The sequence below is a fragment of the Cervus canadensis genome, chromosome 3, assembly GCF_019320065.1.
Source record: "Cervus canadensis isolate Bull #8, Minnesota chromosome 3, ASM1932006v1, whole genome shotgun sequence".
In the NCBI taxonomy this organism is placed as follows: Eukaryota; Metazoa; Chordata; class Mammalia; order Artiodactyla; family Cervidae; genus Cervus; species Cervus canadensis.
Genome location: NC_057388.1, coordinates 21862822 through 21880838, shown reverse-complemented (window position 1 = coordinate 21880838; position 18017 = coordinate 21862822). Strand labels below are relative to the sequence as shown.

The window sequence follows — 18017 nt, the reverse complement described above, 5'->3', positions numbered from 1 at the left end:
AGAGAATACATTAATGGTGAAACTTCATTTTTTCCCCCACCTCAGCTTTCCTGAAATATGATTGTTATTTCTTGGACTATATACACAAACAGGCAAAGTATTTACCTCTGAAATTACTGTTGTCCTTAAAATTCATCATTTACCAATAACTATCAAAATTGTCCAGTACTTGTTTTTATTTCAGTATATGCCTCTGCAAATTTTCTAGGAATCACTGCTGCGGCTACTTCTCTGTACCTTTTTGATGATGTCCACTAAGTTATTTTTCCAAAGATGAATATAGCAGGTCTTAACTTTCTAAACTGCAGGCATCAGAGTGCCAGAAAGTCAGCTTATGTCCAGGAAGAAGCTTAGGGATCTTGATATTTAGAAATGCACGATTTGGGAATCATGTTTCCCATCCTTTGCCAGTCTCTTCACATATTCCACATGTGTAAAGAATGATTTTTTAAAAGTTTTTTTTTCCCCTGTCATTTCTGCTGTTATTTCAATTACCTTACTGTGGCAGTAATTAGGGCAAGATGAAGAAATACTGTGTTCTTTTTATTGCAAATTTAATTATTTGGGGGAACTATTCTGTGAACTTTCTACCATTATAATATTGTCTTGACCAATTCTATTATTTTTCAGACAATAGAACTAAGAATAGACTTTAGAGATTTTCTATTTTTATTCTTTCATTAAACAGAAAAAGAAACTAAAGGAACAGATATCCTGAGAAAATAAAATGACTCAACCATTTTATGACAGAAAGGACAAGAACCCAAGTTTCAAGGCTCTCAGGCCTGTGTTTTTCCCAAGTTATCAAACTTTGCTACGTTGAAGGCTCTTTATCCTTATGATAGGAGTTTTTTAAGGTGAATGGATAAGAAGATCTATTGGAATGAAAGAAGTAAAAATTATAATTTCTATTTATAGTTGTTTTAGCCTATCTTTCTTTGAAAAGAAATTTTGTTTTTATATGTCTTAGAATACACAGATAATGATTTAAGTAAAAAATTGTAAAGGTAAATATAATGAGGGGGAATAACTGTTATGATGTATTTTCAAACAAAGTTTGGAAAACACTAATCCACCTGCAGTGCAGGAGATGCAGGATCAGTCCCTGGGTCAGGAAGACCCCCTAGAGGAGAAAACAGTAACCCATTCCAGTAGTCTTGCCTGGAATATTCCATGGACAGAGGAGCCTTGCCAGGGTGTCGCAAAGAGTCAGACACGGCTGAGCAGCAGCAGAAACATCAATAGTGATGATAACAAATCAATAATATCAACTAAACTATTGACATTTGTTGAAGCATTTCACATATGAAACTTGTAAATAATGTTATATTAACATTAATTTAATTACTCCAGTAACTCTGAAAGATTATCCATGCTCTTCAGGTGAAGCTACTTAGGCATACCAGCATTAAAAAACTTGTCCAGTGAGTGAATTAACATTAACTCTGTGGTTGACCTCGCTTTAGTAAATCATTTTTATTTTATATTTAACTTCAATATTGTGAAGAAAATTTGACCTGAAGATTTATAAATAACATACATATATATACACACACACATCATATATATATATATATATATATATATATATATATGCTCAGTCACTCAGTTGTGTCCAACTCTTTGTGACCCTGCAGACTGTAGTCTACCAGGCTCCTCTGTCCATGGGATTTTCCATGCAAGAACACTGGAGTGGGTTAACATTTTCTCCTCCAGGGATATGGATATATATACACATACATACACCAGTCTTTAATAAGTATGTTCATGAAAAACTATGAAGTTCTAAGTTCTATGAATTCAGGGCCTATACTGCTCACCAGTGAGTTCTGGCATAAAACAAGAGTGTGATAAATATTTGTGAACTGTATAGTACCCAATGGGGACAGATTCCATGTAATTTTTTTATATGTACATTCACCTTTGAACTAGGACTCATACTACTATTTCTTATGGATGCCACACCTAGCACTAAATAAATAATCTTTTAACATTTCTCAAAAATATGTATTCTAAGAAATGCCACCATTATGGAATTACTTATTTATTGTAGAATTTTCAGAAAAACATTTTCCATTATATTACCCAGGATCCCTCTGGGTAGCATCTATATAAAAAACCAACTATTTTGACACAGTTTTAGCTATGCAAAGGAAATTTAATGGAACATGAGGGATCAAAACAGTAGTTTGGCAGTAGGTGTGGGATGGAGAATCATTAAAAATTATTACTTTTTCCATACTTTTGTTTTAAATAAAGAATTAAGGACACTTTAGGACATTAAAATATATAGTTCAGAAGGTTGGTGTTATGAAAATTCATTAGGAACATCGAACTTCCATACTCTTACAGGATGAGAAACATAATGGAAATACTCTAGACAATAATCAATCTATAATTGTACTTACCCACTGAAATCCTACTCTACTTGCAGTTATTATATGCAAGTTTTAAAAGCATTGTTTTAACTATGACCATCAATGACACAGAGCTGGCATTTATAAAATCTCTAATGTTCCAAATTCTGCCTATAATTTTTATCTCTTTATCTTTCACTCTGTTTTCATTTTTAATTTATTGAATCTTTTTAGCACAAAAGTTAACACACTTCAGTCATCTTGTATCTTTATATAGCTTTAAAATCTAGAGAAAATGAATCAATATTCACCATAATCTTATGAAAATTAGGGACACTATTCCTCCCATTTTATAGAGGCAGAAACTGAAATTCTAAGTAAACTCTGGAGTAAAATTAATTTGTGTTGAGTTGAGACAACCCTATCTTCTTATTCTTTTTCCAGAGTTCTGGTTTGACTAAGGTCACTTTATGTCCCAAGTTAATTCCAATGTGTATGTGGTTTATCACTCTTAGCCTCCACTCATTCATCCCTGATATTCAGATTTCCTGTCAGTAGCTTTGTTTTTGGATTTACAAGTGGTCACTTTGTCCAAAAATTTTTTTCTAGAACAATTTGAAAAACATTCCCTCTGTTGTTTTTATTCTGTAACATTTGTTCTTTGAAAGAGTCGAATTTAAAATCCATGTCAAAGAATATATAGTGCATCTTGGAGGTAAGAAAATTATGGCTAGACCAATAGATATATTGAAGAGAGTTGGCCTAGCCAAACATTCATTTTTGTGAATTAATGAGGTAAGAATAAATGAGTAATGTGTAAGGTAAAAAAATTAAATGCAATTCTGTTCTTTGGAACAGGGATATCACTTTGTTGTACCAGAAATTGAGCAGTCATGTAGAAATATAGATAACTGAAACTCCAATTCACTTCTTACATTGTTCATATAGATTCTTGATCTAATATTTCAAATACAGAAAACATTAAAAAATAATAAGCCTGTATGTGTATGTGAACTATAGGCATGAGTGAGTTATTTAAACCTTTCAGTTTTCAACTGTCATATCCAAGAAGTAGATTTATATTTATACTTTTTAAGCCAGGAAAACTCATTTTAAATTAAAATGTAAATCAACATCTTCTCTTGGTCTTTGGACCTGATATTAAAATAAAGAGAACCCTAGGTGATAATGCAACATCTGATTGTTTTTTGCCCAGAGTTGTGGGAAAAACTAAGAAATCAAGTGAATTGAGTGCACATTTTGACCTTGCTGTTTCATAAAGAAACATTGACCAACCCCGTAATGTGGAAATTTCACATCTTTCCAATTCTCTCGTATAATTTGAACTCTTTCCCAGCAGCTCATGTTATCATGTTTCCTTTAATAATCCTTGCTTTCATAATTAAAGCCACTATTAGTATTATCCTCATCATCAGCATTGCTGTTGTCATTATCACTATTTGGAGCAGAGAAGATGCAGGGTTTTTGTACAGGCTCACACCATTTTTATTATAGCTTAAAAGCTAGAAAATATGCTCTTTGAATGCTTGTCGTGTTTATGTAATCAGCTCCTACATTGCCAAGGCTTATTGAAAACAGCTGGGTGCCTGCTGCCTGCCTCACCCTTTGTTGGAACTGTTGCCAGAACAGGTAGTCAGAAATGGAAAGTAAGGAAAAATTCAGGCATCTGGGTGTCTCTCAGGAAAGCAGCTGTGGCTTCCTTAGGAAGCAGTCATTGTTTCCCATCAGCCAAGACTCTGTATCCCCTTGGGTCCAGTTTTGGCATGGCTGGCCTAGGAGGATGCGGTTTATGACTTAGGACTTACGCGAGAAAGCATTTGGGCAGTCCCATCTCTGGCAGAACATTGAGAGAAACTCCCCCAAGCTGCAAGCCATATGTGAGCTGTTGGCCTTCTATTTAGCCTACTCTGGGAAGTTCCCATTTACTGAGGCTCTAATCGTTCCTTTGACACAAGCAAAAACAATACAAAAGGATCTTTGCAAAACATATCCTTCCAAGATATACTGTCCTGTTTTTAAAACCAGACATCACTATTATTTCTATAAACATGGCATTTCCCACCAACCCCCCACCTCCCCACAAATGAACTCATTTCTTTAAGAGACTTGTTTGGTTTCCTAGATAGAAGGCAAGTACAAAGAGCTTTTCTTTTTTTTTTTTTAACAGTAGGGTCAAAGTCCTGGATGAGCAGTGTTGAATGATATTCTGCAGGCGCAAATATATTCTCTTCCAGATACAAATTTTTGTACATCAAGTTTTAAAAGTTATTTATGTGTTGATTTATGTCAGAGAAATGCCAGGAGCACTGCTACGCAGGATATACTGAGAATCAATGTGCTATTGTGGTAGGATTATATAGCAAGGAATTCTCATTTACCAGGAAAATGGCATTTTGATGGATTAGGACTATATGATTTTCTTGATAGTTTTTGTTGAAGCAAAGCTCTGATTTTAACATGTAAATACTTTTCATTTTAGTAGTCAGAAAGGGCACTAGAAAGGTGTGGTACTTTGAATTTTAGATAAAATATCATGTTTTTTTTAGCATTACGAGAGTCCTGTTAGGACACTTAAGGACCATGATTAATCCAGCAACATTTTATTCAAGAATCTTCAGTTTCAAAACATACTAGGTATGAGGCAAACAAGTTTATGCCAATGTGAGGCATATTTGGGAAAACTGAAGTTTTATTTCTAGTTGTAACTAGACTTATTTGCAGAAATATAAAAGTAAAAATTATAATAGTAATTTTTAAATTCATTGGATTATACTTTTTAAAAAAGTGAAGTCATAGCACACATTACAAGGAATCAGGTTATTTTTAATGGTTTACCCATTGCTAATTTTAATACATAAAAATGTCTCAGTGCAGAGTTAAACTAGGTAATGTTCATTGAGTTCCTTTATTTTTCCTACTCTTGTTTTATTCTCAACTTTTTAGAAACCAAAACAGACTATCCTTAACATTTTTCATTGCCCTGATTTTTTCCCTTCTCACATTCATAAAAAATTTAAAAAAATGTGAAGCTCCATAATAAGTGTAAGAGGAAGGTTATGAGTGTAAAACGACTCTATCCACAAAATATATCTTTCCTAAGATGTTTTCCCAAAAGAATGGTCATCATTCATCTGAATATTCATTCTCCAAGTGATACCTGTTCTGTTATTAATTTGACTTTATTATAACCCTGTCTTCATGTCTCCATATTGTTTACCATAGTTCAAGAAAATTTTATAAAATTTCATCATTATCATTAAGAACTTGGACCATTAGAAAAATATAAAGTGAGGCTTCTGTTTTGACAAGGCAAGTATTCTGATCATACTTTGAGTATAAGTCATGTCTTATCAACTTTGGTTGTCTAATTTTCCTCTATGTGTTACTTGTGGTAAGTTGGGTATTTCTTTGTACCTGTCCTTTTGAAAAACTTCAACAAAAAAACTAATCTGGAAAAAACTGAGAAGAGGGAAGCCTGGATATTGAGAGTATATGTATTAAAATATTTAGAAAATTTAGAGAAAATATTTAGGAAATCAATGTAAGTTGAAGATGCATCATTGCATATAAGGAAAGATAAGAATGTAGTAAATAATCAAAGAAAGTGAAAGTGTTAGTCACTTAGTCATGTCCAGTTCTTTGTGACCCCATGGACAGGCAGCTGGCCAGGCTCCTCTGTCCATGGAATTCTCCAAGCTAGAATACTGGAGTGGGTAGCTATTCACTTCTCCAGGGGATCTTCCTGACCCATGGATCAAACCTGGATCTCCTGCATTGTAGGCAGATTCTTTACCGTCTGAGCCACCAGGGACTTAAAAATCCATGTTACTAGATGGCCGGACTCATAGAGTAATGGTTGGTAATGCTGGAAATATTTAAAATAATATATCTATATAGACACTTTATTCATAACTTTGAATTCAGAGAGGAAAAAGTCCACAGATGTTTTTGGGAAATGCAGCATCTATTTTCACTTTATGCTAATTATGGTTTATTCAGCTTCCACCAGATGGTTTTGTATACACGGTAGCTAGTTCATGCCAACTGTCTTCCAGTATATTCTCTGAATTATAGGTAGGTTTTAGAGACCTCTAAGTGATCTCTAATCTTCTTACTAATATTATGGCTTTCAAATGTCATTGTGATATCTCCAAGGTGGTCTGAGTAAACAATAGGATATTCTATAGGAATATCCTGCTGAAAAGGAGAAACAAGTTCTTGAGCAATTTAGATTTTAAGAAGTGAATAAATTATTGTACACAATAGGAGTTAGTTATCTCTGGGGAACTGAAGAAATGGTTGCAATAAAGATTCTGCATTTGTTGTCTAAATTACTTCATACTTTTTTGGTCATGAATCTTTGCCCCCCACTGAGTAGAAAAATAATAAAATACCTGATTTTTCTGGTGTTGGAGTTCAGCTGAATTATTTTAAAACTTTGTTTATTTTGTGTTTGTTTTCTTTTTAAAAACATGATTGTGGTATGTTTAGTGTATTCTCTTGTTTAAACATTAATTTCAGAAAATATTTAATGTTTGAGGAAAACATATATTCTTTTCAAATAAGCCACTGTTAGTACATGGACATTCACATGAACTTTCTTTTCATATTGTTATTCCTTAATTAATAACATTAATATATACTTTTAAGCAAATGTAAAATTATACTGTTTGATTTAGTGTCTAAATAGTAATGAATCTTTATAAGACTTCATATTAAATGTAGCTGTGATTATACTTTCCCTTATATAGAGTACAGAAATAAAAACAGAACACAAGACTTCCAAGTAAAAGGTGCAGTGTCTAGAAATATTTCTCTTAAAGCCTTTTGTTTGTCTCCATATGACTCAGTATAGCCTATGTATGAACAAAATACTGAACAATATATTTGAATGTTTTCATTTCAGAAGTACCTTCAATACATGTGGCTTCACTTTTGATTCTAGTTCTGTTTGTGTTTATTTCTTCTCTTGCATTCATAGGAAATAGAAATATTTTGTATCCATTCAGGTCTGATTTTAAATCCCTATCTATATAGTAGACAGTAGTCATCTTTAAAAAATACATATTGTTCAAAATTATACTTAACAAAGAATTGGTTTTATTTTTCTTCACATGAGTCAGTAAAACTTCTGTATGTTTAATGTGTTTCCCTTAAAAGAAATTGCTGCTGTTATGGTTGTTCCCCTTGTGTTAAATAGCCAGGTAACTTGTATCTTATGGACTTCATCAATATCAGAGAAAGAATTTTTAAATAAAAATATACTCTTCACTCTATAGGGTGTGATTTGTTAGTGATACTAAATAGGCACATTCATTCCAGAAGAATTTTAGGAAATCAACATGGAGGTCTAAATTTGGCTGAAAATGTACACAGTGAAGTACAATCATACTTTGGAGATATTACAGATTTGGTTCCAGAACACCATAGTAAAGGAATACTGCACTGAGTTACACAAATTTTCTGGTTTCCCACTGCATATAAGTTATGTTTACAGTATACTATAGTTTCTTAGGTGTATAATTCAATCATGTCTTTAAAAATTTTATATACCTTAATTAAAAATGCTTTATTGCTGAAAATGCTAACCATAACCTAAACCTTTAGTGAGTTATAGTAGTACCATCAAAGACCAAATATCACCATAACAAATACAATAATAATAAGTGTGAAATTTGTGAGAATTACCAAAATGTGATACAGAGGTAGGAAGTGAACAATTGTTGTTGGAAAAAAATAACACCTATAAACTTGCTCCATGCAGATTTGACACAGATTATACTGTACTGATTTCAGATCATACTACAAAGCTATAGGCATCGAAGCAGTATGGTACTAGCACACAAACAGGCATATAGATTATGGGTTAATCTAGACCCATTAATTATATATAGCCAAACATATATGACCCAAACAGACATTTAGATCAATGGAACAAGATAGAAAACCCAGAAATAAACCTAGACATTTCTGGTCAATTAATCTATGATAAAAGATGCAAGAATATACAATGGAGAAAAGACTATCTCTTCAAAAAGTGGTGCTGGGAAAATTGGGCAGCTACATGTAAGATAATGAAATTAGGACATTCTTTTACACCCTATATAAAAATAAACTCAAAATGTATTAAAGACATAAATGTAAGACTGGATACTATAAAACTACTAGAGAATAACATAGGCGGTACACTCTTTGACATAAATTGCAGTAGTATTTTTGGGAGGATTCATCCCCTAGAGTAATAGAAACAAAAACAAAAGTAAACAAATGGGACCTAATTAAACTTAAAGCTTTTGCACAGTAAATTTAGTCTACAAACAGAATGAAGAGATGGCATATGGAGTGAGAGAAAATATTTACAAACAATGCTACTGATAAGGGATTGATTTCAAAAATATAGAAACAGCTCATATAGCTAAAGCCAAAAAAACAAACAACTCAAACAAAAATGGACAGAAGGCCTAAACAGACATTTTTCCAAAGAAGGCAAACAGATAGACAACAAGCACATGAAAAGATGCTCAACATCCCTAATTATTAGAAAAATACAAATCAAAACTAAAATGAGGTATCACTTCACACCAGTGAGAACGGCCATCATTAAAATATCTACAAATAAATGTTGGAGAGGGTGTGGATAAAAAGGAACCCTTCTTCACTGTTGGGCTTCCCTGATGGCTCAGTCAGTAAAGAATCTGCCTGGGTTTGATTCCTGGATTGGGAAGATTTCCTGGAGAAGGGAATGGCAACCCACTTCAGTATTCTTGCCTAGAGAATTCCATGGACAGAGGAGATTGGTAGGCTACAGTCCATGTGATTGCAAAGCATTGGAAATGACTGGGCAACTAATAATTTCCTTTTATACACAGTTGGTGAGAATGTAAATTGGTGCAGCCACTATGAAGAACATTATGGAGGTTCCTTTACAAAACTAAAAATAGTATTACCATATGATCCTGCAATCCCACTCTTGGGTGTATATCTAGAGAAAACCATAATTCAAAAACATGCCAATTTTCAGGAGCACTGTTTACAGTATCCAAGATAGAGAAGCAACCTAAATTTCCATTGACAGATTAATGCATAAGGAAGATGAGGTACATATATACAATAGAATATTATTGTTGTTCAGTCGCCCATTTGTGTCCAACTCATTGTGACTCCATGGACTGCAGCAAGCCAGGCCTCCCTGTCCCTCACCATCTTCAAAAGTTTGCCCAAGTTCATGTCCATTGCATCTGTGATGCCATCCAGCCATCCCATCCTCTGACACCTCTTCTCCTACGTTCAATCTTTCCCAGCATCAGGGATCTTTCCAATGAGTCAGCTGTTCGCATCAGATGACCAAAGTTTTGGAGCTTCAGCTTCATCATCAGTCCCTCCAATGAATATTCAGGGCTGATTTCCCTTAAGATTGACTGGTTTGATCTCCTTGCTGTCCAAGGGACTTTGAAGAGTCTTCTCCAATACCACAGTTTGAAGGCAATAGAATATTACTCTGCATAAAAAAGTGAGATCATACTATTTGCAGCAACATGGATGAACCTAAAGAGTACCTTATTAAGTGAAGTAAGACAAATATTATTATATGATATCATTTATCTGTGGAATCTAAAAATAAAACACAAATAAACTTATTTATGAAACAGAAATAGACTCACAGACATAGAAAAAAATATATGGTTACCAAAGAGGATAAAGGGGAGGGATGAGAGAGAAATTAGGAGTTTAAGATTAACATATATACACTACTAAATATAAAATAGATAACCAACAATGACCAACTATATAGCACAGGGAACTATACCAGGTATCTTGTAATAACCTATAATGGAAAAGAATCTGAAAAAGAAGATATATATATGTGTATAACTGAATCACTTTGCTGTATACCTGAAATTAGAACAACATTGTAAATTAACTGTATTTCAATTTTTAAACGTTAAAAAAAATTAGATGCTGGATTTGCTCCATTTTTAACAAGGTCTCTATCTAACAGGGAGGAGCAGCACAATGACATGTCAGTTCCCACTGACATTTTATTATAGATTAATGGCTCAGATTAGCCACCTGCCAGATGATGAACTTTTGGGAAAGGGGTGGAGAAAATGTGGAGAGCATCTGTACAGGCCAAAGATCAAGCATCAGAGTCCAGGGATCTGGGAAGTCAAGGAAATAGCCTGAAGACAAGGGCCACTAATGATGTGTTACATGGGGAGGGCTTGACACCAAGAGTGAACTTCCTCTGTTTCATATTTTGAATCCAGCTGTTAAAATCATGGGACCTGCCCAGACCTAGAGTAAAATAAGTGTTCACTGAGTTTGTTTATGTATCCGGAAACATCATATCTAGAGATTAGGGAAGAATATTGTTAAAAAAAAAAATGCTATGGTTGTCACTTACTCTTACACTAGCCTAAGTAGTGATTCTCCTGCCTTCATTGTACAAATAGTTGATTGAGAAATATTTTAATGAATATTTTATCTTGAATGACACCTTTAACCTGATCAAATATAGAGAACTAAAAGGAACAGCCTAATACAGAAATTGAGAGAAAGGTTGGATGAGGGAAAATTTTAAATGAAATGACTGTAGTAATCAAGTGATCATACTGAGTCCATGTTAAGTAATTTTCCATGTTAAAATTATATATGAAATACATGTTTAGATCTATTATATATATAAATACATTGAAAAATATAAAAGCAAATCAGTGTTTTCTTACTTAACTATTTTCTAATAAAGCAGGTTGTCTAGTTCAGTCATGGATATTTTGAGAAGGACCTATTCATTGTGTTTACTTTCTATGATCCTGTGCCAATTTGGATTTCATTATATATAAAAAAAAAACCCTACTTTATGCATGAAATATTGATTGTGAAGAGGTCTTAGAAATCCAGTAGTTACTGGCCAAATATATAGGTGATTACAAAAAGAGAAAATGAATTCATTATTGATGTACACATTCACTGAACTAATTTTCCAGGATGTGTAGTTTGATTTTCTGGAGTTCATTAAGTAAACAAAAAATATCATGCCAGTTCCGATATTTAATATTTCATGATTAATATTCTTATATTTAATATTTACTCTTCGGTAAAACACATAAATTATGAGTTCCCATTGCTCACCAACAAACTGTTTGCTAATTCTCCAAGTTTGCCATGAAAATAAAGCATTATAATCTAATAAAGGCACCTAAGACAGTGCCCAGCATAAGCAAGGGTCTCATTGCACATTAATCTTAAATGTGAATCTGATCCCTTTCTTCATTAGCTTTTCTTCTCCATCTATTTGGAGGGGTAACACATAGGGGCCTGAAAAAAAAATAGGAAAGCAAAAACAGAAAATAAAACCACAAACTGTGCAACATTGCATTTTTTTGGTAAGAAGCTCAGTTGTATCCAACTCTTTGTGACCCCTTGGACTGTAGCCTGCCAGGCTCCTCTGCCCATGGAATTCTCCAGGCAAGAATACTGGAGTGAGTTGGCATTCCCTTCTCCAGGAGATCTTCCCAACCCAGGGATCGAACCCAGGTCTCCCTCATTACAAGCAGATTCTTTACCATCTGAGCCACCAGGAAAGCCCTAAAAGGACTTTGGTTAATTGGAAAAGACAAGATCCCTGTGTTTCAGTTAGGACAGCTCCTTAAGAAAGTAGGACTGGAATTATAGTTTCAAAAGTAGAAAGATATAGTTGAGAGGTAGTGAATTAACAGCAAAGGCGTGTACTAAATTATAATCTTTTTCATTCTCTTGTTAGATCAAAAGTTCTTAATGTTCAGAGACCCAAGATGAAAGTACAGATCATCTATCTGGTAGGGAGTAGGGACTAGAAGAATTATGACAGACACAAAATTGTACATACAGTTTTACAGATTTCACTGAAATCATACTCCCTAGACTTCAACCAATGAAATAATCCGTGTGACCCTAGGCACTAGATTCAAAACCAATGAAAACTTTTACTGCCAAATATATTTCAGATCCCAGTGCCTTGCCCAGCACAAGTTGCTCAATTAATATTGTGTACCTAAATTAAACTATTTACACTGATATCATAGATTTATCATCTCTGTTCCATTTGAAGGCTGTCTTCTCGGCTATCCCTCTGTCAGCACTGACCCATATTCGTATATAAATGTTATTCACTGTGCAGTCTACTACCTTTCACAAATACTTCCTTTTCTTGATATTTCTTTACTTGGTACCACCTTGAGAAATCCCATGAGGTCATTTTACTTGAATCACAGTCAAAAGAAACAAAATAAAAACCAGCCTTTAAATAAACTGCATTTGATTTCTGAGGCAACTCCAGAATGTTAATGTTATTCTTAACGCCTGCCTCAATATAACTTTTTATTTTATTCTTGCTACATTTTTTTATACTGTTGATGTTATAGGCTGGAAGTAACACATGGATTTGAATAAAACTATCGCATTAGTTAATATGAAGCATAATGGTTCTGCAAGAAAAAGAAGGTTCATATGAAACTGAACGACCTATAATCTAATTATCCATCTAATCTAAATATCCAGGTTTAAGCAGCTCTTGTTGTTATTTTCATATCCAGGCTTTAATAGCAAAATCACAGCAGTTCAAGGTATTTTCTGTGACTGCATGACTGGACTCAGCTAACGGCCTTGGCTTCATTTTAGTCTGTAACCCCAACCATTCCCCATGCCTTCATCTTTTTACTTAAACATGTTTCTTTGTATGCATTTTACTGGATCTTTCTGTAATAGTGATCTTTTAGGGAAGAGGCACAGGGTCATATTTTAATCTTTTGAAGAAGTTTACACAATAAAAGAAAATATTGAGAAACTTTCACAGCTATCCACATGTCCCCAACTGTTTAAACATTTTTCATCATCACTCTAATAACACCTAAAATGGGGATCGTGAAAGTAATCATATAGCTTAATTTAATGCATAGATAAAGGGAAAGGTTGACTTTGGAAACCTCCGAGGTGTAAGGACTATGACTAGTGCCTAGATGTTACCTCAAGAAGAGTCAAAGAACTGTGTGTTTGGGTCATTATGGCATTTAGATGACACACAGTGAGAAATTCTGCAACCTGTGAATTCTTACTGAGGATGGCTGAATTATTCTTGCTAGGATTATAAGAACTCAACAATTTTATTTGGCTAAATTTTGATGATTTATTGGGAATGTGTGGTGTCACTTGAAAGCAAAAGGAATAAACTCAGTGAACTCTGATGGCTGCTTATCGTGATTCAGCAATTTCTTAAATTTTAAAGAGAATTTTGCAGTTACAGTTTTATATATGGTAAGATCAAGAGACTAAAAAGTTAAGTCAGCAGTCTTTAGAATTTAATTCATGTTGGGTGAAGTTCATGATATGGTAGGCCACATTGCCTCAGAGAGGAATGACTTCTTAATAACATTTTTATTTCTCCTTTTCCAAAGGCTTCTTAAACTATATAAATAATGAGGTTGTTTAGTACAATACAAACAACATGCAGTATGTTGCATGTTGCAAATGCTAGAAGACAGTTCTGTTTCATTCACTAATTTTATAGCCTCATCCCTAGAAATGACCCAGAACTGTGAGGGTATTTTTTTTAAGCCACAGAAACAAAACTTTTTAACCCTACTCTTCATATAATATGTTTTGAGCTGGATTGGCTAAATTCTATCACTGAACAACTGCTAGCTTCAATCTGAATAATTTAATTGCTTAAATTATGTGTATTCACTTTCCCCTAGAAAAGTATTTCTAACTCAGTTGAACTGAAGTGTTGAATCCATTTTAATTGTTCTTCCTCTCTGTGTTTTATTTCTTCAGATTTTTTTTTCCATCTGCATTGCTTTCTGGGGAGTAAGGAGTGTGAAGCAACTTGTCTCAGACCCTTGGAGATAACCTACGTTTGTACCCAATTCTCTTGTTTTAATCATTTGTCCATAATTGTAATATGTTACTACTGTCTATGGAAATATAATTGTCTTATATAATGATTGTATGAACAGTTTTTCTAATGAAAGGTAGATAACATCTATATACTCTTGCTTCCTTTTCACATTTATCATTCTCTATTAAAATTAAAGTCAGCTGCAGTTACTTTATTGCTAGGGTGGAAAGAAAATGATGTCAAATAGAATGACATTATGTACACTGATAACATCTAAGCCAATGAGTATGAGAAGAAGTAATAAAACTTCAAAACAGCTGAAAGAATGAAGATTTTATTTTCATTGGTTTGACAATTTTTCACTTGCTCTCTGCTAAAATTGTGCTTGGAAACATATTTGTTGTCATAAAGATGTATTACATGAGTTGTCTGCCTAAGGCTAGGTTTACCTTTGAAAGCCATATAACGTAAGGAGTAACTTTACACAAAATGACATCACCGACATGAAAATGAAATCACCGACATGAAAATGAAGAGGATTTGTCAGAATTCATTTATTCAACAGATTATTTGTGATGCATATGTATAATATGTTTGGTCAATTTAATCTGGCAGATTGAGGGGTGTGGAGTATTTCTGCATTATTTTAAATTGTCTCACAATCATATTAATAAGACTCTCTAAATAAAATTGCCCCAGGTGCAGTTCTGTGTACAGCCCCATTCTGTGTACATTTTTCATGGGAATTGTAAAAATTTGCCATGTGTTTCGTTAGGAGGTAACTGACAGAGATAAACAGGAAATGGTTCAAACTTTCCTTCTTCTAGTATTTCTTAGATTTTTTTGTTGTTGTTTAATTTTTTTTTTCTATATTGAAGGATAATATCTTTACAAAGTTGTATGGGTTTCTATGCAAATCAGCAATGCAAATCAGCTCTGAGTATGTATATACCCCTTCCCTCTTGAAACTCCCTCCCACATTCCTCATCCCACCCCTTTAGGTCCTTAGAGATCACCAGGCTGGGCTCCCTATGTTATGTAGCAGCCCCCCACCAGCTATCTATCTTATACATGATAGTGTATATATGTTGATGCTACTCTTTTAATTTATCCCACCCTCTCCTTCTCCTGCTGTGTCCACAGTCCATTCTCTACATCTGAGTCTCTATTCCTGCCCTGCAAACATGTTCATCAGTACTGTTTTTCTGATTCCATATGTATGCATTAATATGTGATATTTGTTTTTCTCTTTATGACTTATTTCACTCTGTATAACAGGTTCTAGGTTCATCCACCTCAGCTCAGCTGACTCACATTCATTCCTTTTTATGGCTGAGTAATATTCCATTGTCTAAATGTACCACACCTTCTTTATCCATTCATCTGTCAGTGGACATCTACTTTGCTTCCATGTCCTAACTATCGTGAATAGTGCTTCTATGAATATTGGCATACATGTGTCTTTTTGAATTATGGTTTTCTCAGGGTTCACGCACAGTAATGGGATTGCTGGGCCATATGGTAATTTTATTCCTAGTTTTTAAAGGAATTTCATACCACTCTCCATAGTGGCTGTAACACTTTAAATTCCCACCAACAGTGTAAGAGAGTTCCCTTTTCTTTGCATCCTATCCAGCATTTATTTTTATAGATTCTTTGATGATGATCATTTTGACTGATGTGAGGTGATACCTCATTATAGCTTTGGCTTGCATTTCTCTGATAGTAAGCAGTGTTGAGAATCTTTTCTTATGTTCCTTGGCTATCTGTATGTCTTCTCTGGGCTTCCCTGGTGGCTCAGTGGTAAAGAATCTGCCTGCCAATGCAGGAGATGCGGGTTCAATCCCTTGGTCATCAAGATCCCCTGGAGAAGAAAATGGCAACCCACTCCTGGAGTTTTGCCTGGGAAGTCCCACGGGCAGAGTAGCCTGGCGGGCTACAGTCCATGAGGTCAGAAAAGAGTTGGACATGACTTAGAGACCAAATAACAACGTCTTCTTTGGAGAAATGTCTATTCAGGTCTTCTGCCCATTTATTTCTTAGATTTAAAGTCACAGTTTAAGTTACCAAACTTATAAGCACTAAAACAGTTAATACTGTCCTTCACTGAGCTTTGCCTCTGTTCATTGCTGGTTTAAAGGGACTGATCAGTTGGCTGACTTATTTTTAATATGTTTTTTTAAGTTTTGAACAGAAAAGTTGTGGAAGTAGTAAAAAGAGTCAAACTGCAGGTGTCTGTGCATATTCATGAAGCACATTTTTTTTTAAACTGGACAAACAGAGGAAGGTTAAATTTTGCATGATGGAAAAATTAACAAGTTATATCTCAAGCATCAGAAGTAGGGACTTGGCTTTGCTTCATTCATCGTTTTTTTACTTCTTAATTTAACACAGAGTTAGAGCAGATACTTGAACCCGTAACAAATATTAGGCCCTATCCTTGTCCCTTACCAACAGTTCTTACTGGAATTTGTGTATTTAGAGTCCAATTAAAGCAAGGAGTCATCTGCTGGCTTGAAACTGCTAATTTCATAGCACAAAAGCTCTGAATACCCATATTCTACATCCTAAAGACTCTCCACTCTGTAAGTTACAGCCTTCAAGAACAGCAAAGAAAAGAGAGCTTTCACAAATCATTAAGTAGGTTTTTAATGTGGTAGGACAGTCGGTGGTTTCCGCATGAATCATGTATAAATATGTATATATACCTGAATATATATGAATTTATAGGGTGGCCTAGGATATAAAGAGCAGTTAATGGAAATAAAGAATTCAAAATTGATAAAAGTTATTTTTATGGTGAAGTTTAGTTTTCTTTGAGTGAACTCAAATTTACCAATTTCTTCTCTCTTAGTTATTCTCACTATGATTAAAAATGATTTTTTTAAAAGATGCAAACATTTTCCAAGCTAGGAATTTTCAGGCCTTTGAAAGTAGAAGTCATTCCCAGACAGGTCGTGTTCCCAAGGTCTGTGCGTTAACCAGAGCACTTTTTTCTTCATTTTCCACCTTGTTAATTTTCCAATCTAGTTTTCTCTTGTTGAGCACTAGTACATGATGAGAGATCATGTAACTATTATTAATATTATAAATTAATCTTGAGTGATGCCATGTAATTTATGCTTACTCTTGACTAGAAGCACTTTGCCTCTCTCTCTTCTTTTTTTCAAGAGAAAAGCAATAAAAATAGGACTCAGCAATTACTCAGCACTTGTACTGGAGAAATGCCAACTGACTTTGAAATAATCATGAGTATTCTCAGGTTCGCTAATCTACCAAAAGGAAGAGGTAGAGAGAGGAAAGATACATCGGTTTATTGAGTAATACTGTTTTTTTTAACTCTCTATTGTCCTGGTAATTAAGTGCTGTTGAGACTATTTTAAAGAAGAGAATTCTGAGGCTGAGGAAGGTATAAAAATGTGCTCAGGCCTATCATGCTTAATCAGTAGTCAGAAGAAAATTTAAAATCTCTGAATTCTGACATAGAAGGCCAATGTTTCACCATTATATGATGTCATATCCCCAAGGTAAACCTTTGGAATACAGTATCGGGAGTTTTAAGTTCAGAAAATTTCTCATTCAATTTGATGCTCCAAGATACAAAACAAAGTTCATACAATAAGCAGTTTAGTTACAGGACAAATTAGGTGACTAGATCAATGAGTACAGAACATATAATCTGAGAGCAATAAAGCCCCAGGTTTTTTTTTTTTTAATAGGATTGCCATATGTGTAAAAGAAATTCATTCCTATACTTGATTTGA

The 18017-nt window shown here is 34.1% G+C and overlaps 1 protein-coding gene across 2 annotated transcripts in view; it reads left to right on the top strand.

Annotated features, from left to right (window-relative positions):
* AGMO (alkylglycerol monooxygenase) overlaps window positions 1–15060 on the top strand; it is a 373859-nt gene extending 358799 nt beyond the window's left edge. For both annotated transcript variants that reach the window (XM_043462759.1, XM_043462757.1), the window contains one exon: window positions 14190–15060. In XM_043462759.1, the coding sequence (XP_043318694.1) occupies window positions 14190–14264 (75 nt within the window). In that variant the 3' untranslated portion in view covers window positions 14265–15060. The remainder of the gene's footprint in view (window positions 1–14189) is intronic.
* The last annotated feature ends 2957 nt before the right edge of the window (window positions 15061–18017 follow it).